This window comes from Podarcis muralis, chromosome 1 (assembly GCF_964188315.1).
Source record: "Podarcis muralis chromosome 1, rPodMur119.hap1.1, whole genome shotgun sequence".
Taxonomy (NCBI): Eukaryota; Metazoa; Chordata; class Lepidosauria; order Squamata; family Lacertidae; genus Podarcis; species Podarcis muralis.
In genome coordinates, this window is record NC_135655.1 from 116312854 (window position 1) to 116340731 (window position 27878).

At 41.2% G+C, this 27878-nt stretch overlaps 1 protein-coding gene and 1 long non-coding RNA gene across 4 annotated transcripts in view; one reads left to right on the forward strand and one right to left on the reverse strand.

Annotated features, from left to right (window-relative positions):
- Positions 1-1019: 1019 nt before the first annotated feature.
- LOC114606920 (uncharacterized) lies at positions 1020-4756 on the reverse strand. The gene is made up of 3 exons (XR_003709003.2): positions 4617-4756; positions 3473-3608; positions 1020-2115 (listed from the first exon to the last, which is right to left on the reverse strand). It is a non-coding gene; the product is annotated as an uncharacterized LOC114606920 (long non-coding RNA).
- A 93-nt stretch (positions 4757-4849) lies between these two features.
- The window catches only part of LOC114606915 (neurabin-1-like), a 45103-nt gene continuing 22074 nt past the window's right edge, over positions 4850-27878 (forward strand). For all 3 annotated transcript variants that reach the window (XM_028749586.2, XM_077916995.1, XM_077916999.1), the window contains exons 1-7: positions 4850-5119; positions 6159-8067; positions 17960-18092; positions 19182-19302; positions 20086-20190; positions 20328-20448; positions 22133-22276. In XM_028749586.2, coding sequence (XP_028605419.2) covers positions 6415-8067; positions 17960-18092; positions 19182-19302; positions 20086-20190; positions 20328-20448; positions 22133-22276 — 2277 coding nt within the window. In that variant the 5' untranslated portion in view covers positions 4850-5119; positions 6159-6414. The remainder of the gene's footprint in view (positions 5120-6158; positions 8068-17959; positions 18093-19181; positions 19303-20085; positions 20191-20327; positions 20449-22132; positions 22277-27878) is intronic.

Genomic DNA, 27878 nt, shown 5'->3' on the forward strand with positions numbered 1-27878 from the left:
AACTATGTCCCAAATTTAATCCCTGGCATCTCCAGATAGGGCAGGGAAATATATTTGCCTGCAACCCACATGGTGGAGCAGCTGCCGCACAGTGTGGACAATACTGAGCCAGCTGAACCAATGGTCTGACTTTGCATATGGCAGCTTATATTTCCATATTTATCACCCACCATCTTCCAAACTTTTTATGGGACATACTTCCAGACTCCATAGAAGTTCGCACATGATCAGCTAGTTCACTACCACACTGTATATGTTAATAAATCTATTTTTCCTTTTTGAGTGTGTGTTTTGGACAGTGGTTGGGAAATGCTTTTAAATAAATGCACATCCTGTTCTTGATACAATTGCGCTCTGCTGTTAAGAAGAGGCGGAGGTTGCCTCGTTTTCTTCCCTCTGTTTGAGTTTACTGTTTGTCTTTGCTTCATCCCATCCCATTAAAAAGACACATGACTACATTTTAAAGGTTTCTTTCTCATGCTTCTACTAAGTCCCCATGACAGGATTTTGTGTAACTTGAACTATAGTTGCTATGACAGTTTTAAATTATAACCTTCAGGCTTGACTAAGAGTGTAATCTATAATTAGAGACCTAGTTTAAGCTTACAGAAATTGTGGTCTAATTCTATACCGAAGAGAAGTTTTCTTTGGCTTACAATTTACTAAGCCTATCTACCACTGAAACCTGGTATCACTTCAAAACGTAAGCCTTTTTCTTAACCAAAATCACTTCCTGTATGACAACAGCACATACATCTTTTTAACTTCAGATATACATGCATGCAGGAAATAAGAAAAGAATATTTGAAGCAACATCTTTCAGGCATATTTCTTCCTCACATCAAGGCTTTACAAAGGTTGTATTCCAGGCACACTGAGCGGTAAAACTCATCAGGAAGTCTTTTAGATTTCCATAACTTTTTAGATGGTTTTTTTATGCTGTGCCCATGAAATTTTAAAATCAACCAGTCAGTGGTATCCTTGATTAATACATTCGAAGAACAACAAAGAACCAAATCTGTTGCCAGACATTTTATTGTGAGACTTTAGGACAGGCTTCCTCAACCTCGGCCCTCCAGATGTTTGGGGACTGCAACTCCCATCATCCCTGGCCACTGGTCCTGCTACCTAGGGATCATGGGAGTTGTAGGCCAAAAACATCTGGAGGAAGCCTGTTTTAGGAGATCAGAGAAACACTGCAGAGCAGCCAGAACATATAGGTAGCCTAGCATGTTAATAAATACAAGTAAAATAAAATACAATTAAAGTGAGGTGTTTTTTAAAAAAAGAAATGAGGCAGCCATGTTTGTCAGTTATCCCAGGGTCATTGAGCTCAACGGCTAGAATACGGGAAGGTGGAAACATTTTATTCTTTAATGAGCAATTGGGGGAGAGAATATTGCCAATACTTTCTTCATATTTCCTTTAGTAAAAGCTCAACATTCAGAAAACAGCCTGGAATATCCCTGAGGAAAGTCTGTACCCCTGAGCACTTTAATATATACCCCCTGGAATCATCTTGGAATCTCTCACTGCCTCTCTGTTCGAAACTAATAATGGACCAGTTTATACATTATTCTGTAAATGCAAAGCTACACAGCATTTTTAACATTTAGAATGTGGAGGAAATTCCCTTCTCCCACCCTTCTGACTCCTGCCACCATGCCCTTTTTATTGTTTTCCCCTGGTTTCTATTTGAGGAAAACAAAATGCAGATTTAGATTATGTTCTTCGCTGAACTTTGTGATTTAGGATTTGCCATCCTGTACCCATGCAGCACATATTAGGCCTGTTAAAGAGATTCAAGGCTTTCAGACTCTTGTGTACAGTCTGGGGCAGGGAGAAGGGGAGGCACATGGGAGGAAAATATGCCTGGTGTACAACTTCTGGTGGGAAGTTCACAAAGTTCACCTGGTTACAGTTGACCAGCTGGCTGTCAGTTTAAACGCAGAGTCAAAACTTGAAGCGTCAGAGTTTGTATTTGGATCAATTTTGGTAGGCCTCTTCTGTCAATGTTGATTATTTGCTTGGAAATTACCTGTAAACTAGACCCAGTTCTATTCTGGTGGTGATCATTTTTATTCAAGAAGAGCACAGCACAAGATGACTTCATGTCTGCAGAAAGAAAAATGTTGAACAAACCAACTCTACCATTCTATGATTCTGTGAAATGCTTGTCTATCCAGGTAAACATACTTGGGCACCATCATCCTACTGGAATTCTACTGGCTTGGCTTTCAACCATTTTAAATATTGTTTTAGTGCTGTAACCTGTCCTGGTATCTTATAGTGAAGGGCAGTTGATAAATATGTAAATGAAAATAACAATAGCATGGGCATAGCTTTTAAAACTGCTCATCACCTTGCTTGGTTATCTCTAGTCTGCATATCATTGTAGGCAATTTCACCCCATTAACTGTGTTAGAATCAGCATTTCTGTGGCTTTTGATTCAAATGCTTGTGAAGTTTTGCTTTTGCATCCAGCCCAGCACTGCAGCACTTCAGCTGTTATAACAGGCAATACTGAAGGCCTTTTAGTGTTTATGGTACATGTTTTGCCATAGCTTTTGGACAAACTAGCTTTTCAGGATTTTGTAGTCCTTAAAGCAGCACATGACACAAAGTGAAACACCGAACAGCCCAAGTAGCTCTGCAGCAATATGTCTGAATGGCTGCAAAGGATACCCATTGGATACCCATTGGCATCACTGCATAAGCTACTGGGTATAACATCGCTGGAGATGGGTAACACACTCTTCCTTCTCCTCAGCCTCTGCCCAGACAAAATATTAAAGTTTCTTATTTATAAACCCCCCCACTTCCACAGTGTTGCAATGTGTTCATATCTGCTTTTCCCTATGAGCCTTTGAAAATTATGGTTTTGTTATGGGAATGTAGTACAGTGGTACCTCGGGTTAAGTACTTAATTCGTTCCGGAGGTCTGTTCTTAACATGAAACTGTTCTTAACCTGAGGTACCACTTTAGCTAATGGGGCTTCCCGCTGCCACCGCGCTACTGGAACACAATTTCTATTCTCATCCTGAAGCAAAGTTCTTAATCCGAGGTACTATTTCTGGGTTAGCAAAGTCTGTAACCTGAAGCATATGTAACCCAAGGTACCACTGTATTTCACTTTCAGAGTAAACTGCTCTGAGTTGTGAGAAAGCTTTGGAAAGGCAGGGTATCTTTCTCCAAACAAATACAAATAAATAAAAAGGGTAGGGAAGCACAGAGGTATCTGCTCCTCCATGGCCAGAAGATTTGAAAAACATTTTCTAGGTTTTTCCTATTTGAACAGTATATACTGCCCTTTTCTGTCACACTGGAGAACATATTTTAAGGAAATGAAATTGACAATACCAGGTGCTGCCTGAAATCTAATGTAGCCAATTTCATAACTCCATCTGCTGGAATGGGGCTAGAGAGAGTAGCTGCAATTAGGAATTAGGAAATAAGACAGAATGAACTCACTTTTTCTCCAGGCTGCAAGGTTCCTCTTTCCCCATTGTGTATGTACAAGTATCAGAGTTTGTGCTACAGTAATAACTTTTATTGCAAGTTAGCAGAAATGACCTTCAGTATCCAGCCTAAGAGGGGAAAAGAAGACCTGAGAGAAAAAGAGGAAGAAAAAACCTCATTTGATAGGACTCAATTTTACTTTCTCATACAGCAGAGAAGTTTGAATTCTCAATAAATTCCATCAGCTATTTGGGTCCCATGCTATTTAGGGTTTTGAAGACCAGTACCAGTACCTTAAAGCAAACAGGCAGCCATACATGAATTTGGAATTGGAGGGGTGGGAGGCTGGAGGCTGAGAGAAACTTTGCCTTCCCTAAACCACTCCACCAACTTTGCCATTCATTGACAGGCACCCACAATTCTGGATGCAGCAGGTGACCTCTGCAAGCTTAAGAGTCTGATCCTGCGTGCTTACTCCAAAGTAAATACCATTGTACTAGCCTTAACAGTTACTGAAGGATTGTAGATCCACATTATTTGGAATTCAGTCCCATTTTTATCAACGGAATTTATATGCATATGCGCACCGTGTCCTCTAATAAAATTCCATTAAAAATAAAATAATTCGGAACCTTGGGGAATTGTATCATTTCTCTAAGATGCCAGGGCCTGGTCCAGTAATAGCTTAATCTATTATATAGTATTAGGGTTGAAATATTTGCATTTTTCTGATTTAAAAAGTACATTTTCATATACGTTTGGCCTGTACGTAGATAGATAGATAGATAGATAGATAGATAGATAGATAGATATGGTCCATTGGTTGCTTTGGGATTTGAATCTAACAGCCAACCCCCTCCCCTCCATCTATGAGCTGTTGCGAGGGTGTTGAAAATGGAAAATATGGAAATAAAACAAGTCCCAAGGGGGGTTTCCTTGCGTTGCTGAGAGAAAGAGAGAGACACGCAGATGCCACCAGCAGCAGGGGGCAAACTTGGAACAATAGGCGCCGGAGCTCCTCTTTCCCCTCAAGTCAAGATGGTACGGCCCGAGCCTTCCCTCTCCTCCCGAGTATGGTATATCCCAACGGATGCAGGCGTTTCCCTCAGAACTTCGCCGCCGCGCTCGCGCTCCTCCCCGCCTCCCGGTCCCTCACCTCTGATCCCTCTTCCCCCTCCCTCCCTCCAAGAGGAAGAAGCGGGGCTCGCGCGCTCCGGGGACTCTTTTTCCCCCTTTCTTCTCCCTTTGTTGTTGTAGGGGGTTGAGCGCGCGCCCGCCCGCCCGCGCGGCCTGGAGAGGAGGGGAGGGGGCTGTGGAACGAGAGAGAGAGAGAGAGAGAGAGAAGAAGAAGAAGGGGGGGAGGGGGAAAGAGCGAGAAAGAAAACCGTAGAAGAACTATAAACTGGCCGTGCGGGCGGGCGCGCGAGACGGAGAGTAGTTGATAGTGGAAAGGCGGGCGGGCGAATAGTTTCTGTGTGTGTTTTGTTTTGGGGGTGAGGAGGGCGGAGTTGTAAAAAAAAAAAAAGAAGAAAAGAGCTAGTAAGAAGAAGAAGTTAACCGGAGCCGGAGCCTCGGGGGCCGCTGTTCGGAGGGGCGGATACGGGCGGAGGGGAAAGAGCCGCCGCCGCCGCCGCGTGGGTTATGAGCTTTTTACCTCAGGTAATAAGTTCGGAGGTGCTTTTTGTGTGGCGGGTGGGCCGTTGTTGTTGTTGTTTGAGTTCCCGTGAGGAGGGAAAGGAAAGCGGGCAAACTCTCCACGGGGGGGGGGGGGGGGAGCCGGCGAGTTTCGTGGCAGCGGCTTTCCATTGTGAGCCTCCGGAGTTGGCTCTCTTTCCCTTCCCCTGGGGGGACGGACGACGACGACGACGGCTCTCTATCTCCGCTTCTCTCATAAGGAAGCCTCAAAGTTCGGGCCGGAATTGTTCGCATTCCTGCCTGGCCCGAGGCAAGAAAGGGAGAGACACCGAGTGAGGGAAGAAGGACGTAGGCGGGGGCTGGCTGGCTGGCGGGGATTGTAGGGGGGGGGGGTTGAGGTTGTGGCGTACACGTATTTCCCCCCACACTGTATTCCGCCCCCCCCCCCCATCGCCGCCTCAGGAATTAGGAACAGCCAGAGATGGGCCTCCAAGGAACTTGGAGCGGCCAAGCCTCTTGGAGGCAGAGGAGGGGAAAGAGTATTTTCATTGGGGGGGGGGGGAGAGAAATCGGCCTCCTTTGGGCCGGCAGGTCTGTCCAGAAAGAAAAGTTTGCAGCGCGGGAGCAAATGTTGTTCCCCTTGTGGAAAGGGCTCCCCAGCCTTGCCTGGAAGCCGCATCCTCTTGCCCTGGAAGCCTTTCCTCTTAATCCCCGGTGAGGAAGAGCTGCCTACGGTTTATTCAATGGCAAGTGAGAAAGAGGCAACTGCTTTCCACATGCTTAAAGCAGTTTTTCTCCTCCTCACTATTTCCAACACTGTTGCAGGGTAAAGCTCAAGTGAGCTTCGGTTCACGTTAATTCCAGGATTTCAGAGCTTGTATTTATTTTGTCTGCGACTTAATCGTGTTTTTATTTTGATTTTGCTTCCCCTTTGATTGGCAGAGCACAATAGAGAGAAGTTTCCCACTGCTCCTCAGGGTATGGAATTCTGTTTGAGAGAAGTTGAGATACATAGAAGGGTGAGGTCTACTCCTTCGGCTCATTAACTTTTCTTTTTTTGCAGATGGCTTTCAGGATAGTAGATCAGCCGTGGCGCTAGGATCCCGTTTTTCCAGATACATTCCTCGAGTGCTTGTTCTCTCTCTGTGTGTTCTTCTCTGGCTCTTCCCACAACTCACTTCAGTGCCTGCATGGAATAAGCCAGTCAGAGGCGTCTTCCAGTCTCATTCTGTCTCCAGTTTGTAAGAGGCTTGTATCCTGGCATTGTGAAGAACAGCAAGGGCAACTGCTGTTGGTTTTCATACCTCTCCCCACTGTAAATGAGTGAAGGGTCTCTCCTTTTGACAATGATGAAGACTGAAGGAAAAGGAGAGAGGACTTTAAGAAGTGCTTCTCCACACAGAAATGCCTATAAAGCTGATTTTCATGCTATTAAGTGCAGTTTTGATTCTGTGAACGCGGATAATGCTTCAAATAGATCCGGCTCCCAGCAAAAGCTGACCAGCTCATCCAATGGTGGAGGTAATGACCCACATGTTCGGGGCAGAGCTGTCAACTATGGCAACAGGGTACATAAGATCAAAAATATGTTCATGCAGATGGGTGGCTCTTCCACTCCACTTTGTTCTGAGAACAGCCCACCCTCTGAGCCCAAGATCATCACCAAAACAGCTGCAAGTGACCCTGCTCCTCCTTCTCCCAGTAGCCCATCTTTCTTTTGTGTTAAAAAAAACAACCTCCTAAATATTGACTCTGTCCCTTGCAGTGGTCCTCAGGATTATTTACCTGCTTCTTCGGTTACTGACAAAATTATCTGTAGCAGTGATGAAGGACATCTAGACAAAGCTGCCCTAGCGGAGAAGTTTTCTGAGACTAGGAAACTTTTTGAAAGGAACACAAAAAAACCAAGCTCATTGGACAGATGTACTCCTAGCAAAAATGAAAGGATTGAAGATAGGAGGAGGCATGGCTCTGCCTCCTCTGACGGTAGTAGTGTGGTTGATCACTTTAATTTCAATGCCGATGTTGGCTCTCAAGTCACCATAGACAAGGCAGAGGATCAAGGGAACAGTGAACACAAGGTGCAGCACTCCAGCTCTAGATTGTCCTCATTGAATGCTGGGCCTATTTCTAGAAGACTGGAGAGTTTCCTGGGAGACAGTGACAGTGAAGAGTGTAAAGACACTTCGAAAAATGAGGGTACTCAAAGTCCAGTCGAGTCGGTGTTCTGCAATTGGGAATCACCAGTGGTTAAGGAAGAGCTGTACTTGAAGCAAAATCAACCTCTTGTCACTCCTTCCTATTTGAGCAGCAGCAGTACTAGTGAAAAGGATGAACAGAGTAGGGTCACTGAAGAAGCATCTGGAAGAGAGCAACCAACCTCTGAGAGGAAGCTGCAGTATACAAACAATGTGTCCACTAAAGTAGATAGAGCCCCAATAAAAATCTCTCAGGTAGAAGTAGTTAGAGCTGAATTGATAATGGTGCAGAATAAAACTTCAGAGAATGATGGTGAAATTGTGGGGGAAGTTAATGTCTTCCAGAAGGAGAAACCACTCCGATTTCCAAGCTGGGAAGGTGAAGGAAATGGCCTCACCTTTGAAGAAATGGAGAAACTTAGTGGGTGCAGTGAGCCCCATCAAAAAGAAGTAAAAGATGTGGCATCTCCGGAGGAAGTTCAGACAAGAGAGCATGATCATGTAGAACAAGTAGGAGATAGTGAAGAAGAGGATGAAGAACAAGAAAGGCCAGAAAATTGTAGTGGATTTTCTTCCAGTGCTTTTGGGATAGAGAATGCAGCTTTTGACGATGACAGAGAAACAGAAACTTATAGTCAGGGCCCTGAAGGAGAGGAAACCTTGCCAGAGGAGGAATACAACTATGATAGTAATTATGAGGAATTTCCTGGACTCTCTGAAGAAGAAGATCCCGATCCGGATAGGAAAGTAAAGTTTTCCACAGCCCCAATCAAGGTAAAGTGTCATGGATAGTTGTATTTTCCTTCCTTTTCCCTAATGCCTAATGTGATGATGCCATTTCCAGAAGATTACATGTTGTATGGTATAATCATTGTTGCTTTTGATTTAATTATGGTGACAAATAATACTGAATGTAATTGTAGAACCCCTTGGCTTCATCCACCTGGTTTGTTTAGCAGCCAGTCCCTTTTGATATTAATAGGACTTCCAAATAAGCATGCCTATAATTGGGTTGAATGAGTGATATCCACTGCTTCCTCTTCACCGGTGGAAAGCTTCTGTCAGCAGAATAGTGGCGGGAGGCAGTTTTGGTGACTCCTCCTCTCTACACCCTCTGCTGTCACTCAAAAACTGCTTCACAGGGTTTCTCAGCCCTCCAGATTTTGAGGAGCCACAGGAGACTGAAGGGAAGAGGGGGAATTACTGAGAAATGCTTTTCTCTCTATTCTCCTGATGGATGCCTTTCGTCAGCAGGGGGGAGAAGTGTTGGATATCACCCAAAGTGATCTAAGGAAGTATTTCCCAATAGTGGTTAATGTTTGAAGATGATCATTTATCTGGAACTTTCAAATTGCTAGGCTTGTACATGGATTATCATTTTAGGGTAGAACGGATTGGGAATATTGTAGAGCTTTGGGGGAGGTTAGGGAGTTGTGTGTTTTCAAAAGCATAGCAACAGAAAGGTTTGCAAAAGATAGCACTGCTAACCAAGATTGTTCTCAGTTAACTTTTGCAAGTGTGATGTGAACCTTGTGTCTTCCTAAAAGAAGTTTGAGGTCGTTTTTGACTTCAGTACTGAATTAGATTCATTTTTGCAACAAGTGTGTTTTTAAAACTTGAAAGTTAACATTTAAACAGTATTAGTTGGACGGTTACATGATACACAGATTAGCTTTATTAATTTGCATACATCAGTTTACCCGGAGCCCTTAATACTGGAACAAACAGACAAAAGTGGGTAGAATGTAGTTTGGGCACTCATAATTATTTATGCTTTGGAACAGGTGTAGGCAACCTAAGACCTGGGGGTCGGATGCGGCCCAATCGCCTTCTCAATCCGGCCCGCGGATGGTCCGGGAATCAGTGTGTTTTTACATGAGTAGAATGTGTCCATTTATTTAAAATGCATCTCTGGGTTATTTGGGGGGCATAGAAATTTTTGCATAGAAAAAAAAATATAGTCCGGCCCACCACATGGTCTGAGGGATGGTGGACCGGCCCATGGCTGAAAAAGGTAGCTGAGCCCTACTTTGGAATTTTAAAAAATATTTATAAAGCCTTCTGGTAATGTGCTGCTAATACATGGCAAATTTTCAACTTTAGTTAAATGTCTGAGGCTTCTGTCCTAAGCATGCTGATTGGGCAGTAAGTCCCATTGAAACTGGTGGGACTTAGTTTTGTATGTATAAGCATGTTTAGAACCTTGAAGTAGGAGTAAAATTTCACAACTCCAAATCAATTCTGTTCCATAGCTGTTTTATATACAGTGGTACCTCGGGTTACAGACACCTCGGGCTACAGACACTTCAGGTTATAGACTCCGCTAGCTCGGAATTAGTACCTTGGGTCAATAACTTTACCTCAGGATGAGAACAGAAATAATGCGGCAGCAGCGGGAGGCCCCATTAGCTTAAAGTGGTACCTCAGGTTAAGAACAGTTTCAGATTAAGAACAGACCTATGGAATGAATTAAGTTCTTAACCAGAGGAACCACTGTAACCAGAAATTATAAGGCTCATACACAATGTGCCTATTCAGAGGTAGGTAGTGTGGTGACCTCCACATTTTGTGGACTATAAGTCCCATCAACACTGACAGTTGGTTATGCTGGTTGGGCAGATGGGTGTTTTAGTCAAAGCAGCTGGAGGGCAATACCTTTGCTAGCCATGCCCTAATTTATGTGAATTATATGTGTTGTTTACCCTGTTATTACCTCAGTAAAAAAGAACAATGACGGGCCAGGTTACTTCCTATTTGCATCCCTCAATCAGTGTATCCAGCTCTGACTGTACCAGTCACCTGAAATGAGTAGATAAAAGAAGAAGAAGAATTCAAAAGCCCGTTCTCACCTCCAAACAGATACAGTAGTACCTCGAGTTAAGAACTTAATTCGTTCTGGAGGTCTGTTCTTAACCTGAAACTGTTCTTAACCTGAGATACCACTTTAGCCATTGGCGCCTCCCACTGCTCCCGCACTGCCAGAGCACAATTTCTATTCTCATCCTGAAGCAAAGTTCTTAACCCGAGGTACTACTACCGGGTTAGCGGAGTCTGTAACCTGAAGTGTCTGTAACCCGAGGTACCACTGTAGTTGATATTAAAATTGTGGGCCGACATGATTATGAGGTTAAAGTGTCTTTGCAATTAACATGTGTTTGTTTTAATGTAAATGGCAGCAACATTGAAGGGGAACTGATAATTATTATTTGGATTTCAGAAGGCATGAGAAAGAATTTAACCTTTTTCTCACCTGCTGTGATCTTGAGAATGAGCTGTTTGAATTGGGAGAGATTTCCCTATTGTGAATGGGGATTTCCAAGAGAAAATGGCACCTTCAAAGGAGGGATTTTCTTCAGGATCATAGCAGAGAAGGAAAAGGGTTAATTTGTCCTCCACCGCTTACCACCCGACATGCTGCTATTTGCATCATACAAGACCTGCATGTTAAATGGGAGACATAGACATATTTACGGTCACATCTGCTTTGACCCCATACTGATAATTCAGTTGCTCTGTGCCTGAAGATACTTCCGCTACAGCCAAGTACTGTGCACAGAGATCCTTTGGACTGATGCTTTTATTCTTATCCTAATAAGCACCTAGGTAGCCTATTAATTTTGTGATTATTCAGTAAAGGCCCAACACTTTGGTTTCATGTTCAAGCAGTAAAGTTTCAAAAAGGAATTCTGAAGATCATGTGACTAAAATAAAATGCAGTTTAGTTTAAAATGCTAGCATTTAATATCTCAGCCTCAGTTAACTTTTGGAAACTAATGGAAGTGTGTTGAAAAGGAACTGCTCTGGATTGCAGCCAGTTGTTGGTCGTTCTGAATCGAAAACCTCATTCATAGCCTATGGGCAAACGAGGTAAACTAATGTTGACAACTGATGATCATATGATATCTTCATTTAACTGACTATTAAAGAATCAGCTGATACCTTTCCCACCATTTCTCTAACACAGGCTTCCTCATCCTCGGCCCTCCAGATGTTTTTGGCCTACAACTTCCATGATCCCTAGCTAGCAGGACCAGTGGTCAGGGATGATGGGAATTGTAGTCTCAAAACATCTGGAGGGCCGAGGTTGAGGAAGCCTGCTCTAACATGTGTTACCTTGGGCGAACATGTTTTTACTTTGCTGTAGTAAGCATCAGTTTTGTCTTTTGTAAGGTGCATTTTTGATTTCCGGAGCATCTGACATTGTGGTTGAGAGATTGGGAGTACAGTGTTACTTTCATTCTTGAATTTAATCCATTCCGGGAGTCCATTCAACTCCTGAAATGGTTCAAGAACCAAGGCACAGCTTCCGATTGGCTGCAGGAGCTTCCCGCGCTCAATCAGAAGGCGTGTCAGATGTTTGGCTTCCAAAAAAGATTCGCAAACTGGAACACTCACTCCCGGGTTTGCAGTGTTTGGGAGCTGATTTGCCAATTTGTTTGGGAGCCTCACTGTTCGACTACCAAGGTACCGCTGTAGATTGAAAGCTCACATACTCCTTTTGCCTATCTCCTCCCCTTTATGGCATGATTCTCCCTTCTGTTGTCAATGTTTACCTCTGTGCCAGTGTTAACCATGGTTAATTGAAAAAGGTTCCTTCTTAGCTAATGGTTTAGTGGTTAGAGTGTCGGACTAGGACCTGGGGAAAATGGGGTTGGAATCCCTACTGAGGCATGAGACTCACTGGGTGAACTTGGTCCAGTCACTGTATCTCAGCCTGACCTACCTCACAATGGAGGTGGGAGAAGTTCTCTGCTGTTCTTATTTCTCTTTTTTGCTACTTGCAGAAAGAGTAGCAGTATTCTTTAACTAGCATGGTTCCCTGTAATTGACCCAGGTGTGCAGAATAGTGCATGCTAATGTTCCTCTCTTGCATTTGCACTTAGATGGTTAGGATTGTGCTAAGCTACGTTTCTTTCTTAAGATTTTGCATGTAGGGGGTCCTATATAAAACCATTCAAAATCTATACAATTGTAGGCAATTACTATGATGGTCATAAATAAGCTATTCTTGGTGAAAGGTAATCACAATGTTGTGTACTTGATATACTGTATCTTATTTTAAAAGTTTGACATTATCTTCCATAAGCTACTTCCTATCATATCAACATTTTACAATGGGGTGGGGTTTCCCACCCAAACTAGTCTTTGGGACATTCTCGCTTCTTACTTAAATTGGGCCTGAGAGGCCCCTGTCTTGTACTACCTTGTACAGCTTAGTGACACATACTTTTTTCTTCCTTGCACCAATAGCTCTAGTAGCTTATATAGGATTCATAAGTTAAGAATTTGAAATTTAGAAATCAGCAATAAGAAGTTTTATGGTACAGCTGGCAAAAGTTTAATGTTAGGACCACCTTCAATAGCAGTGTGTCCCATTGTTGAAAAACTCATACTGCCAGGAAGTTGTTCCTGGTGCTCAGTCTACATCCATTTTCTTGTAATTTGAAGTTATTGGTTTCAGTCTTACTCTCTGGAGCAGCAGAAAATAAATAAAGTCACAAACTGCATTTGTTATTTGGGAGCTGGAAGTGAAGGCCTGGGAAGCTTTCTTAAACTGCTAGCTGCATGGTGTTAATGGCAGCCATACTCATGGCATGATCAAGCATTTTGAATATCAGTTGTTGCCAAAGTTGTTTGGGGAATGTGAAGTTCTGTTCATACTCACCATTGTGTCCACACATCTTATTCGATAATCTTTTAAAATACCTTAACCAATATTGGCATAATTAAAAATGGTGATGGGCTAGGGAATCTGTGCTTCCTTAGATGCTGCTGGACTACAGCTGCCAACATCTGTGACCATTAGCTACACTGTCTCGGCTGATGGGAGCTGAAGTTCAACAACATCTGGAGGGCCACAGGTTTCTCACCCCTGCTGTAGATGGTGTGGAAATTTTCAGAGCACATTGAGAAGAAATGTCTTTACAGAAAATGATCTTAAGAGATTTGAATGAGCCTGTGTTTATATTAGGAGAAATAGAATTTCATTTATATTACAGATGACTACCAGTAGCTTTGGTTATTAGGGGACAATCTGCTACAAGTGGCAGAATTGGAACAGGCTCTGGAAAAATGGAAATTAAAATAACTTACATTGGAATGTTCATATCATCCATACTGATTCATGCTGCCACATCAAAACATGTTAACAGGAAATAAACTGATCATTGCTGAAGTTTAATAGCCATAGACCTAATTGTATTTTGGTGCTTGTGAATGAAATCTCATTTTAAAAGATTGTGGATTGGGGGGGGGATACTTGTTTCAAAATGATCACACAAGCTCTAACCTCTGAAAGCAAACACCCTAGTAACCATTGATAGCCAAAATTCATAATTATGGTAGATTAAAAGCAAGTGGGTAAGAGCTAAGTCATACTCAGAGTACAGCAACTAAAATTAATGTACTTAAATACACAGAATTCAATGGTCCTGTTCTGAGTATGACTAATATTGCTTATCATCCAGTGACTTTAGCTTATGCATTTCCTGGATGGGTGTGATGTAAAAGTTCTATTTCACTTGTGACACAGGAACAGAAAGAGCAAGGCTCTTGTAATTACTTTTGTCAAAGGTACCCAGTAAGGGTGGAAGTGAACACAGTGCTGAAGTTCTAAGAGGGTGGTTTTCCCTTGACAGTGTGGCTGGAGTAAGGGAGAACTCAGTGGATGTTGCTTGTGTTTTCAGAATCTAACCTTTCTATAGGAAACTTCTTTTGGGGCCCATATTTCTAGTTAGCAAGTAAATTGCTCAGAAAATGCACATGAGATTCTTGCATTGCAGGGGCTTGGACTAGATGACCCTTGGGGTCCCTGCCAGCTCTACAATTCTGGGATTTGCACACACCCACTATTCATGAAAGCACCAAAGCAGGTGCCCATAGGTCTATACAGTGGTGTCTCGCAGGACGAAATTAATTCGTTCCGCAAGTTTTTTCTTCTTGCGAGTTTTTCGTCTTGCGAAGCATGGTTTCCCATAGGAATGCATTGAAAATCAATCAATGCGTTCCTATGGAGACCGTCCAGGGACAGAGGGGAAGCGCCGCGCGCCTTCCCCTCTGTCCCCGGACCTGTTTTAAAGCAAGGGGCAGCAGGGAGAAGATTGCTTCTCCCCGTTGCCTGCCCCGCAATCTCCGGGGACAGAAGCGATCTTCTCCCCTCCGCCCCTTGCTTCAAAAGAAGCAAGGACCTGTTTTAAAGCAAGGGAAGGGGCAGCGGGGAGAATCGCTTCCCCTCTGTCCCCGGAGATTGCGGGGCTGGCAACGGGGAGAAGCGATCTTCTCCCCGCCGCCCCTTGCTTCAAAAGAGGTCCGGGGACAGCGGGGAAGACGCGCTGCGCTTCCCCGCTATCCCCGGAGCTTGCAGGGCAAGCTTCGTTTTGCGAAGCAAGCCCATAGGGAAATGCGTCTTGCGAAGCGGCTAAGAAAACGAAAAACTCCTTCGTCTAGCGAGTTTTTCGTCTTCCGAGGCGTTCGTCTTGCGGGGTACCACTGTACATACAGAAATTTTTCTGTTCCTAGTTTCTCTCCGTTAAAAGCTCAGTTCATTAGAAGTTATTGTATGGGAAGCTTAATTCATGTAGCAATTTGTGGTATGTGTACATGTGAGAGCTACTTGCCTAGATAGCCAATCAAGGTACAGTGGTACCTCGGGTTACATACGCTTCAGGTTATATACACTTCAGGTTACAGACTCTGTTAACCCAGAAATAGTATCTCAGGTTAAGAACTTTGCTTCAGGATGAGAACAGAAATCGTGTTCCAGCGGCACGGCAGCAGCAGGAGGCCCCATTAGCTAAAGTGGTGCTTTAGGTTAAGAACAGTTTCAGGTTAAGAACAGACCTCCAGAACAAATTACCGTAGATTCCGGCATATTAGGCGACTGGGCGTATAAGATGACCCTGTCTTATATATTGGCTCGGCACCGGGAGGAAGCCACCCAGCGAAGCCAGCTTAGCATCGCTGGGCGGCTTTCTCCCGGCATGGAGCCCGCCGCCCATTGCTGCTGCAGTGGCAGCTTCCGAAGCAGCAGTGGGTGTTGGGCTCCGCGCTGGGAGGAAGACATACCCGGCGTATAAGACGACCCCCAACTTTTTAACCTCTTCTGTGGTTAAAAAGTCATCTTATATGCTGAAATCTATGGTAAGTACCACTGTATAGCACTGCCTTGACAATGACACTACTAGGTTCCTGTTTACGTCGTATCTCACAGCTACTGTATCTCATGAGTTGTAGCTGGCACCTTTTTGGAATATAGTGATTAGCAGGGTCTCTTTAAAAACATTTTTTCTTAGGACCAAAGCAAAGCATTCAAACATAAATCGCAAATAAAATACGTTTCAGTAACATGAACCTTGAGAAGAAAACAGTTGAGGTATATATATTTCTCTACCCAAAAGCTATAACAGGTTTTGTTGCACTACCTCTATACTCTCTATACCCTGCAACTTACACACATTTAACTTGTGCACATACAGCTTTATGTAGTAATAATAATAATAATAATAATAATAATAATAATAATAATGGGCGGAATAGAGGTGAGGCTCTGGGAAGAATTGCTTTGGCAATCCCACTCACCTTTGAACCCAGTTGGTTTTGACTGTAATACAATCTGTTGGCTTTAGGTGCAATCCACAGAATGTAACCCTTGTGTAAATTGCGGGCTTAGTATAATCCAAATTGTAACCTCGGTTACTATCACCTGTTTTATTTAACACAACCCCCCTTTTTTCTCTGTAACCCTAGTCTTTTTCTTATAACCACCACCAACAGACTTTTCTTAGACTTTTCTCAGAGGACAACTGTTTTTCCTCCAGCCACCCACTCCCACTTTTGCAGAATTGTTACTTCTGTGAAGAGTGGATTATAAGCTGTGGAAACCCAACTACCTCTTTGTTAATTTTCTTTTGTCCAGAATGTCCAGAAATATTAGGCAATATAAATACAGTAATATGCTCTTGTGCTATTTTCCCTTTCTGCTTCCTGGTTAATGTACAAAGCTAGAACTTTTGCATCTACCATGCATTGACGTGTGTAGGTGCTAGATATGGAACTTGGTTGAATTCCTGCTTTGCATGGTACACAGCAATTGTGAATCATTAATACTTCCTGTTACTACTTGTGTGCAACGTCAAAGACTGATCTTGGAAATTTTGTGCAACAGCCCAGAATTCTGAATTAGTTAGATAGCATTTCAGTGATACCTAGGGAATAAAAACTCTTATATGAAGAAATTTATGAGATTTTTTCCCGTCCATCTCTAGTAACTTGATTATTTTAAAATAAGCTGGTACAGACCATACTATTTGTTTATCTATTTATTCATTTAATTTATATGCCATCTTTATCTTCCAAGGATCTCAAGATATAGCAGTTGCTATTTCTGCTATGTGGCTTGATTTCTGAAACAGGTTTAATCTGAATAAAAGCATTTTTCTGAAAGAAGGACATCTTCATTCCCTTAATAAATACATAACAAATATTTGTCTACTTCTTCTGAGGTATTTTGGATTACTGCCATGATTACCAAATATAGTGTTATCAGAAAATTCATGTTTCCTGTTCCTGGAAACAGTTTGATTCTGCACAGAACAAACACGTTACTAAGATTATATTATTAACAAATTATAATATTAGAACATGTCCCATGAAATAGATGGAACTGAGTGAAATAACTCCTGATGGTAGAAAAAAGGAAACATGTATAAGTTTTGGGTTTTTGTTTTGTTTTTAAAAATACTTTACCAAAAACACCCTTCTTTGAAAAAGTATAGTAGATTTCAATGCAGATTTTTGCCATCTGCAAACAGAAAAAACTAGCATACTTCAAACTAGTTTTGGCTTGTATGTTTTTCAGACTATCCTGTCCAAAGTAGAGCTCAAAAATGTGCTGAGAAAGTAGATGTGAAGAGTTGTCAGTAGTCAGGGTAGTTGTCTGACAGGGTAGTTGTCAGTGGTCCCTGACTCCTGTCAGCACCTTTTTGTTTTTTTGTTTATCCCTACTGTTGTCTTTTGCCAAAACTCCAAGAGGAAGACACACAAACAGAAAGAATGCAAAAAATAGAAGCCTATTCTCAAAAGTGCAAATTGATAAGTTTTATTACAAGCCATTGATAAGCATTGTATTTTGTTCATATCACGTTATTTGACTTCTATATTTTTAATTATGTGTACATTGTTCCTGAAGGAGGAACTGCACCCTGAAATACATTGAATTGTAATAATTCATTGACACTTTTGAGAACAGGTTTTTCCTTTTTGCATTTTTCTACCTCTTTTCTTTTGTCTTAGCTCAGTGGGCTGCCTATACCCAATCTTCATACCTTTTGTTTCTTTATGTTGTTTTTAAAATAATTTTGATTGTTCGTTCATTTGAAAACTGGGCCATGGAAGCAGACCAAATTATTTAAGTTAGGAGATATAACTCATATTCTTATGTTAAGACTAAATCTTTTATTCCTTTGATGTGGAGTTTTGGTTAACTTTGTGTGGAGTTGATGACTTTGAGTAAAGAGTTCATATACTTCATTGGTTAGAGAAATTGCAAAAGGGGTATGAAAATGAAGGGTTATGTGTTAGTATTTACATGCAAATAGTATCTGGTTTTTAGATCTAGTGAACTCTCATGAGTGCAAAACTGCTCTAAAACCATCTCTTATTTTCTTAGGTATTCAATACTTACTCAAATGAAGACTATGATAGACGTAATGAAGAGGTTGACCCTGTGTCAGCATCAGCTGAGTATGAACTTGAGAAAAGGGTGGAGAAAATGGAGGTTTTTCCTGTGGAGATTGAAAAAGGTATGCATTTTAAACATTTATCCTGCAAAAATAACTTTTACTTTCAGGCCAAAGTGGTCAAAATGGCCTGGAATTAAGCCTTGGTGAAGTTGATGGGAATTCTGAGTAGACATAGAAGACTAATGAAAGACCTTGTCAGCTGACAGTTACAGATGGGTAGCCGTGTTGGTCTGCCATAGTCAAAACAAAAAAAATTCCTTCCAGTAGCACCTTAAAGACCAACTAAGTTAGTTCTTGGTATGAGATTTCATGTGCATGCACACTTTTTTTGTCTTGTCAGCTGAGTTTAGGATTGCTTCTTAAATGTTTGATAAGGGCTGGAAGGCTGAAATATAAAGATTTTTGAAAATTGAGTGGAGGATTGTACTGGTACAGGAATGTATGCAAAAACAGAATTCATTGGATTGTCACAGTACATCGTTCTTTTTTAAAGAATGCATAAATGCATTTCTTACTTCAGTCATCATAGAATGACTTCCTGTTTATGATTTACCGTATTTTTCGCCCCATAGGGCGCACCTAGTGTTTTTTTTTGGGGGGGGGAATCAAGGAAAATATCCCCAAGCTAGAAGAGGGAGACGGAGCGCTCCGTCTCCCTCTTCTGCCTTCAGGGACAGCCTCCCTAGCCTCCGTGGGGCAGCGGCTTGCCCCGCTATCCCCCGAGCTTGTGGGGCTGGCGGTGGGGAGAAGCTTGCAGCGGGAACAGCGGGATGGCGGCGCTCCGCCTCCCCGCTGTCCCCCGAGCTTTTGGGGCTGCCCGATATCTGCCCGAAGCCCGGGGTGCGCTCCGGAGCGTGCCCCGTGCTTCGGGCTGCAGCCTGCCGCCCGCAAGCCTTGCGAGCCCGGCAGGAACTCCTGCCGGGCTCGCAAGGCTTGGGGATAGCTTCCTGAAGCCTGCATTCGCCCCATAGGACACACACACATTTCCCCTTCATTTTTGGAGGGGAAAAAGTGCGTCCTATAGGGCGAAAAATACGGTAAATACTATATTAAGCCAATAAGGCATTTTGCAGATATGACCAATAATTATTAGCTATGAATCTAATTTTAAAAATACACGGTCTTTTTCTTTTCTTTTGTAACCCATAGGTGACAGTGGTTTAGGTATCAGTATTATTGGAATGGGTGTTGGTGCAGATCAGGGGCTGGAAAAGCTGGGAATCTTTGTCAAAACAATTACTGAAGGTGGAGCTGCTCAGAAAGACGGTCGGTAAGTTTCCGCTAGGAATGCTTATTCTGTTTTGCAGATATTAGTAAAACCAAGCCAGAGTAAAAGTATATGAACTAAGTTTTATTACTTTCAGTATCTGAATGTTTCACTGGCTCAGTTCAGGTGAAATGGGAAACCATGTTTTCCTTCTATAAGGATAGTGTTTATTAGAGAGACAGTTGCACAACACAGTAGGCCATGTAAATTCTACTTTTTCACTCATGCAGTGTTAGTGTGCAAAGGTGGATGTCTTCTTTAAATATCCTATGAGATTACAGCCCCTATATTGTGTTGAATGTCATTCTAGAAGGTTCTCCAACCCCTAGAAGCTTGCTTATTACCACTGTAACAGAAGGAAGGTGCAGATAGGATCTTACACAAGCTCTTCATTATCAAAAATGTATCACTTGGAATTGAGCAAGTGCATATTGCCTCCTTAAGAAGTTCTTAACTAGTTTAAATATATATTCTCCCAGTCCCTACCTTCACTTTAAACATATACTTTCATTTTTAAAGCAAACATATTTGAGTCTGGTTTAGATCTTTAGTTTCTTTTCCCCTGTGGTAGGGGGCTCATTTGTGAGGAAAGGTGAGATATAAATAGAATTAATAATCTATCCAAAAGTCACCATTGAAAATATTCTGTAGGGTATGTTCTGTAGAACATAATCACAGACAGGCCCTTACTCATATGCTTTTTATTGTTTTCATTCAAATGCCCTTTTATTTTAACAAATATAGTGTGGTGTGTAATACCAAATATGTTTATTCTTTGCCTTGCAGAATCCAAGTAAATGATCAAATTGTTGAAGTTGATGGTATCAGTCTTGTTGGAGTAACCCAGTTTTTTGCAGCAACTGTACTAAAAAATACAAAAGGCACAGTCAGGTATGTGTAATTTTATAAATAGCTAAGCAGGGTTTTTTTAGTAATAGAGTTGAAGGGGAAATATTAAAATTATTTCCTGCTGGTGACACTGTCATTTTATATTTGACTTATTAATGGTGGTTGATGGTTTTCTGTAGGTTTCTGATTGGAAGAGAAAAACCAGGAACTCAGAGTGAAGTAGCTCGACTTATAAGTGAGACATTGGAGCAGGAGAGATGTTTGTATGAGCATCAGTATGCCCATGATGATACAGAACAGGTATCAATTAAAATATAACATTGCATGTACGTTGTACACCTTTCCTCTCCTGTGCCCTGCTCCCAAGTTCTTTCTCCTGGTTCATTCTGAGCCCCCTTTCCTGCTGATCTTGTTGTGTTACCTTTCCTTCTCCACGCCTCATAACTGTCCACATAATCAAGAGGCGGTACAGTCATGTTCAGCCTTACCGGTCAAATATAGTTCATACTCTGAATGGGCAACTTTGCTGACTGAATCCACTGCCATTTTTGCTCTCTATTCCTCCCCCCTCTTCCTTCACCCAAGTAAACTCCCAGGGTCCCTCAAGCATTTGCTCCATCTTTGTGGGTGGTGATGTTTTGAATGTGTAGATTGTCACCTACCCTGAACACCAGTAATAGAAAGAAATATTACAACTTCCCACTGTACATGTTCAAAATATTTCAGCAAACCTTTTCCTTTCCTGGAGGATGCTGAGTGGACAACAGATGTTTAATCTATAACCCTAGCCAGCAAGTAGCTTTCTTAAAGAGCTATTTTGAGAAATGAGAGAGAGAGTGGGCCAGTATATTAACCACCAGCCTATAAAGTACAGTATTTTTCTGTGTACAAGACGATGTTTCCGCCCCCCAGATTTTTAGTCAAAATTGGGGGTTGTCTTATGCACAGATTTATACAGTAAGTCTTGGGTGAGCTGGTACTCAGGGCCACGGAGAGGCGAGGCGGTGTTGAGGTGAGGAGGGAGCATGGCCGTGGCGCTGTCAGCTTTGTCTGGCTGAGGTGAGGCGAAGCCAGACACAGACTGGAGAGGCGAGGCGAGGCTGTGCTGAGGTGCGAGGAATCAAGTGGGGAATCGCCATAAAAAAGCTCAACAACCTTTTGGGCGATTTCCCCCAAAAGCTGAACAACTTTAAAATAATGATTTCTAAATTTTGGGCTCCCAAAAGTAGGGGTTGTATTATACATGGGGTTGTGTTATACACAGAAAAATACGGTATCTTGCTTTTTGTTACCAGTTACTGTATTTTTCTCTTCAACTTAGGTGTCTGTAAGTTGGCAGCTGAGGGGGCAGGTTGCACTCCCCAGTTGACCGGATTTAGTCCCAGGGGACTCTGGTTGCTGACTTCTAATGTAAAAGCTGTAATAAAGTAATCTATGCAACTACAAGCTTTTGGATATGTTTGTACCTGAGCAGTGCCCTCCTATAATTATCAAATACAATGGAGTTCAAAACTAGTATGTGTCTTTTTTGGACAACAAATGCGAGAAAAATGTGTAGTGTTACAAGAGAGTGGAGGAAACACTTCTCCACCTGCTTTCTCCATGTCATGAATAATTTTATACACTGCCTTCATGTAGCCTAAACTTAAAAGACCCTAAAAAGCCTCTAAAAAAAAAAAGCCTCTAAAAAGCCTCTAAACTTAAAAGCCCCAGATTCTGTAACTTATCAAATGGGAGTTTTCCCACTCCCTTGGTCATTTTGATTGTCTTTTCTTGAACCTTTTCCAACTTTACAATATGCTTTTTGAAGTGAGGCAACCAGAACTGAACTGTTTTTGAGTATTTCAAGTTGAATTGTGTATGGATTTACACAGGTTGTTGTTGTTATTTTAAATGCAGAAATATAGAAGGGACATTTCAAAGCCATTTTATCTTTGTTAGAAAAAGTTGTACTTAGTTTCAATAATACATAATACCTTTTCAGGATGAAGATTATGATGAAGATGAAGATTCTTTTGAATCACATTTACATGGAAAATCGGTGGAAGTGTTTTATCTTCCTGAAAATGAGGATATTAATTTGCCACTAGACATGGATTCTACACAGTTTCTGTTGAAGTTTAAAGAGGTATGATGCAATGATTTGCTGTCTATTAAATGGATAGTTAATTTTGGTTGGACGCCATTACATGTCCCTGTTACATGTTCTATTGTCTACAGACATTAGCGTGATTCACACATTTGCGTTAGACTGCACAAATGTGCAGGCTTCTGCCTTAAATACTTTGCTCTTCCCTGACACTTTTTTTTGCTGCTTTGCTGCACTGAGCTAAGGTTTGGCTTAACATGTCATCTGAACTGGGAGTCATGGTTAAGCTCCCTCCTCCCTAACCATAAGCCTGTAACAAAGAGCAAACCTTAACCAGGCAATTTAGCTTAGTGTGGCATGGTTGCAAAGAGGACTGGGAGCAGCAAAATGACTGCAATCAACTCTCCAGGAGCTGACACGTTAATTCAGTTTCACTTAACCAAGGTTTGGTTACAGCATCTACACTGTAATTCTAGATTTAAGGATATTTTTCTCCTTAAATCTTCTGCTGTTCCTTTATGAAAAGAATAATTTATTAGCAAATCACTTCTCAAATGGTAGATTTCACGGAAAAAGAGCAAGTTAGCAGAAATTTATCAATATATGTTAGTTATATATTGGCAATATATTTTATCGATTACAAAACTATATCCATTCCACTGCCTGCTTGCCTGCCTTTATTTCACACCTTTTCCCCAGAAGTGAGGCTCAAGGCAATCCGAAAAGTCTCTTAGTTTTTTTTTTTTTTTTTTTATAATAAATTTTTATTAGTTTTCCATAAATAAAAAATAAACAAAACAAAAACATAGACATAAACAAACAAAAACATGACTTCCCCATACCACCCCTTTTCTGCATTCTTGTTTCAAGATTTTTCAGCAACCCTCTGATCATAACTTAAATATATTTCATGTATTTAACTTCAGTTAATTATTAATACCACTGTAGTTCTTTATCTCTTATAACTCTGAGCCCCTAATTTTCCAAATTACAACAGTTTTTAAGATAAACTTTGAATTTGTTCCAGTCTTCATCCACCGCCTCTTTCCCCCGGTCTCGAATTCTGCCAGTCATCTCTGCCAGTCCCATATAGTCGATCACCTTCGTCTGCCATTCTTCCAACGTGGGTAAATCCTGCGTCTTCCAATACTTTGCTAGAAGAATTCTTGCTGCTGTGGTGGCGTACATAAAAAATGTCCTATCCTTCTTTGGCACCATTTGGCCCACCATACCCAAGAGAAAGGCCTCTGGTTTTTTTACAAACGTTCTCTTCAGAACTTTTTTTATTTCATTATAGATCATTTCCCAGAAAGCCTTAATCTTCGGGCAGGTCCACCAAAGGTGATAGAAGGTTCCCTCCGTTTCACTGCACTTCCAACACTTGTTATTGGGCAAATGATAGATCTTTGCTAACTTAGCAGGAGTCATGTACCACCTGTAGATCATTTTCATAATGTTTTCTTTTAAGGCATTGCATGCCGTAAATTTAACACCAGTGGTCCATAACTGCTCCCAGTCTGCAAATTCAATGTCATGCCCAATGTCCTGTGCCCATTTAATCATATTAGATTTCACCATTTCATCTTGAGTATTCCATTTCAACAGCAAGTTGTACATTCTTGACAAATTTTTAGTATTGGGTTCTAACAGTTCTGTTTCTAATTTTGACTTCTCCACCTGGAAGCCTTTCTTTCTGTCCTGTTTAAATACTTCATTTATCTGTCGATAATGTAACCAATCTCTCACCTTAAATTTCAGTTTCTCAAAACTCTGCAATTTTACATTTTCACCTTCCTGTTCTATAATTTCACAATATTTAGGCCAATTAGAACCCATATTCAATTTTTTCACCTCTTTTGCTTCCATTGGTGACAACCACCTGGGGGTTTTACTTTCAAACAGGTCTTTATACTTAATCCAAACATTATACAGAGCTTTCCTCACCATATGGTTCTTAAAACCCTTATGCAATTTTACCTTGTCATACCATATATATGCATGCCAGCCAAATCTATTGTCAAATCCTTCAAGGTCCAAAATGTCTGTATTCTCGAGGAGCAGCCAATCTTTCAACCAGCAAAACGCTGCTGATTCATAGTAGAGTCTTAAGTCCGGCAGGGCAAAACCCCCTCTATCTTTCGCATCTGTTAATGTCTTAAATTTTATTCTTGGCTTTTTGCCCTGCCAAACAAATTTCGATATGTCTTTCTGCCACCTCTTGAAACAGTCCATCTTGTCTATTATTTGTAATGTCTGAAACAGAAATAACATTCTAGGCAATACATTCATTTTGATAACAGCAATTCTGCCTAACAAGGAAAGTTTCAGCCTTGACCATATGTCTAAATCTTTCTTAACTTCTGTCCAACATTTATCATAATTGTCTTTAAAAAGATTCACATTTTTCGATGTCAAATTCACCCCCAGGTACTTCACTTTTTTTGCTATCTCCAAACCTGTTTCATTCTGGAATGTCTCTTTTTCTTCATTTGTTAGGTTTTTTTCCAATACTTTAGTTTTTTGTTTGTTCAGCTTAAATCCTGCAACTTGACCAAATATCTCGATCAGTTCTAAAACTCTTTTTGTACTAGTGATTGGCTGTTGCAAAGTCAAAACTAGGTCATCTGCAAATGCCCGTAATTTATACTCTTTCACTCCGACCTGAATTCCTTTAACCAACTGGTCCTTTCTAATCATATTTAACAAAACCTCCAGAACTAGTATGAAAAGTAGGGGGGAAATAGGACATCCCTGTCGTGTTCCTTTCTCTATGGCTATCTCTTCCGTTACCACATTGTTCACAATTAGCTTTGCCTTCTGCTCAGAGTAAATTGCACCTATACCATTTTCAAAACCTTGGCCTACCCCCATCCCTTGGAGATTCTTTTTCATAAAACTCCAACAAATATTGTCAAAGGCTTTCTCCGCGTCCACAAAAATCAGAACCGCTTTTCTGTTAATGTTCATTTCCAACAGTTCCACAATGTCTATTATGTTCCTCACATTGTCAGACATGTGTCTACCCGGGAGAAAGCCAGATTGATCCTTATGAATCTCACCTGTCAATACTTTCTTCAGTCTTTTTGCTAAAATGTCTGCAAAAATTTTGTAATCCACATTTAATAATGATATCGGGCGGTAGTTCTTAACTTGGTTCTTTTCAGTCTCGGTCTTTGGTATAAGTGAGATAAAAGCCTCTTTCCACGTTTCAGGTGCCTTTTTCCCCTCCAATATTTCATTGCAAACTTCTTTTAGTGGTTGCACTAGACCTTCTCTCAAAGCTTTATAATATCTAGCCGTCAGTCCGTCTGGTCCTGGAGACTTTCCCAGTTGTGCCTTTTGTATGGCCTCCTCTATTTCCTGTTCTGTTATTTTCTCATTCAAAATCAACTTGCCCTGTTCTGGAATTTTCGGTAGTCCATAATTTTTAAGAAATTCTTCTATTTCTTGTTCATTTACTGGCCCTTGTGTGTATAATTTCCTAAAAAAACTTTGGAAACAGTTACTTATCTCATTTGGCTTATGAACATTCTTTCCCTCTATCTCCAAACAAGTAACTGTGTTCATTTTTTGTCTCTTTTTCAATTGCCATGCAAGGAGCTTCCCACACTTGTCTGCAGACTCAAAAGTCCTTTGTCTCATTTGTTTGATTTTCCATTCTATCTCTTGATTTGTCAGTTCCATATATTGCGTCTGATAATATTTTATTTCTCTCAAAATTTCTTGAGACTTTGGTTTTGACCTCAGTTTCTTTTCTCCTTCCTTCATTTTTTCTAATATTCTTTCTTTCCTTTCATTTTGCTTTTTCCTCTTGATTGAATTCTGTTGTATCAGGAAGCCTCTCATCACGGCTTTACTTGCGTCCCAGATTGTTCTTTTTTCCACATCTGTTCTCAAATTTATCTCGAAATAATCTTTCAATGTCTTTAGGGCCTTTATACAAAATTGTTCATCTCTAAATAGGGAGTCATTCATTCTCCATCTAAAGGATCCAGTTGTTGTCATTTTCATTTCCATCTTTACGGCATTATGGTCGGAGCAGGTTTTTGGGCAGATTTCTACTTTTTTAATCTTTGTAGCCATCACACTAGATACCCAGATTTGGTCGATTCTCGTCCATGTCATTTTAGATTCCGAGAAAAAAGTTCCCTCTCTCTCGAGAGGATTCTTTGTTCTCCAAATATCAATCAAGTCCATATTTTCCGTCATCTCGAAGAAAGTCTTTGGTAATCTTCCTTCTTTAGATATTGTCTGTCTTTGTGCCTTGTCCATGTTTGTAGAAACCACTCCATTCATGTCCCCCATCATTATTATTTTGCAGTCAAGATAATCTAGTAAGGTCTCATGCAACTTCTTAAAAAATTCTGCCTTCCCATCATTTGGTGCATATACTCCAATTATCAAATATTTTTCCCCCTGGATCTGTACTTCAATTGCCAGGTATCTTCCTTCTTCATCCTTAAATTTTAACTTTGGGTCCAATTTTTCCTTTGCATAAATCACTACTCCTCTCTTTTTTACTTTATCAGAAGATATAAATTCTTGTCCCAGTCTTTTGTTCACCAACAATTTCCTGTGTGCTCTAGTTATGTGAGTTTCCTGTAGACATATCAGATCCAGTTGTTCCCTTTTCAGAATGTGGAAAACCTGTCGTTTTTTTCTGGGATGGTTCAAACCGTTGCAATTCCAGCTTAGAAGTTGCAGATACATTTTATTTGTTAGATGTTTGATCCTCCGACTGCTCCAAGTTTTTCTTCCTCTTCAGTTGGCAGTTGTGGTAGTCCAAATGATAGATTTGCAATGTCTGTTAGCCCTCCTCCTTCTGGTGTTAATCCTTGCCCTTCTTTTGCCGGGTCCACCGTACCTTTCTGTAGGTCCTCTAGGTTTCTCTCCAAAAAGTACTCTTTCTCCTGTACTGTTCTTATTCTTACTTTCTTCCCTTTGTAGTTAAAGGACAACCCCTGTGGGAATTCCCACCTGAAAGGTATGAAGTTCTTCCTCAGCAAATTGGCAAGATCTCTATAAAAGGTCCTCACTTCCAAGATGTATTTAGGGATGTCTTTAAAGATTTGAACTTGAATGTTTCCAATCACCAAAGCTTTTTGATAATGAAGGTTCAGTATCTTGTCTCTTTCCTCTTTGGTTCTAAAGGTGATCAGACAATCCCTTGACTTCTTGCTTTGCTTTCTACCAAGTCTGAAAGCAGTTGTTATCCCCACTTCATCTTCCTCCAGATCTTCTTGCCAATTTTCCAGAATTGCCTCTGTGAGAAATTCCGCCAGATTGTCCTCTTCTTTCTCTGGAACCTGTCTAAATTTCAGATTTCGTTCTTTCCGTTGTAATTCCAGTAAGGAGAGGGCCGCTTCATGCTCATTCACCTTTTTCTCAATCGGCACAAGTCTTTCCTGTGTCTCACCTGCGACAGATTTTGCACTCTCTGCAATTTTCCTTGTTTCTGAAGATTCCTGAATCAGTCTATTTATAGATTCTGTATTTGTTGCCACTGATGTGGTATTCAAATCCAATCTTGCTGTAAGTTCTGTCAATTTCTTTGAATTTTCTGCTGATTGCTTTGTTAAGGCCTCAAGGGATTGATTTATTTTAAGCAGTGCCTGTGTCATAGGTTCCATTGATGCTGCTG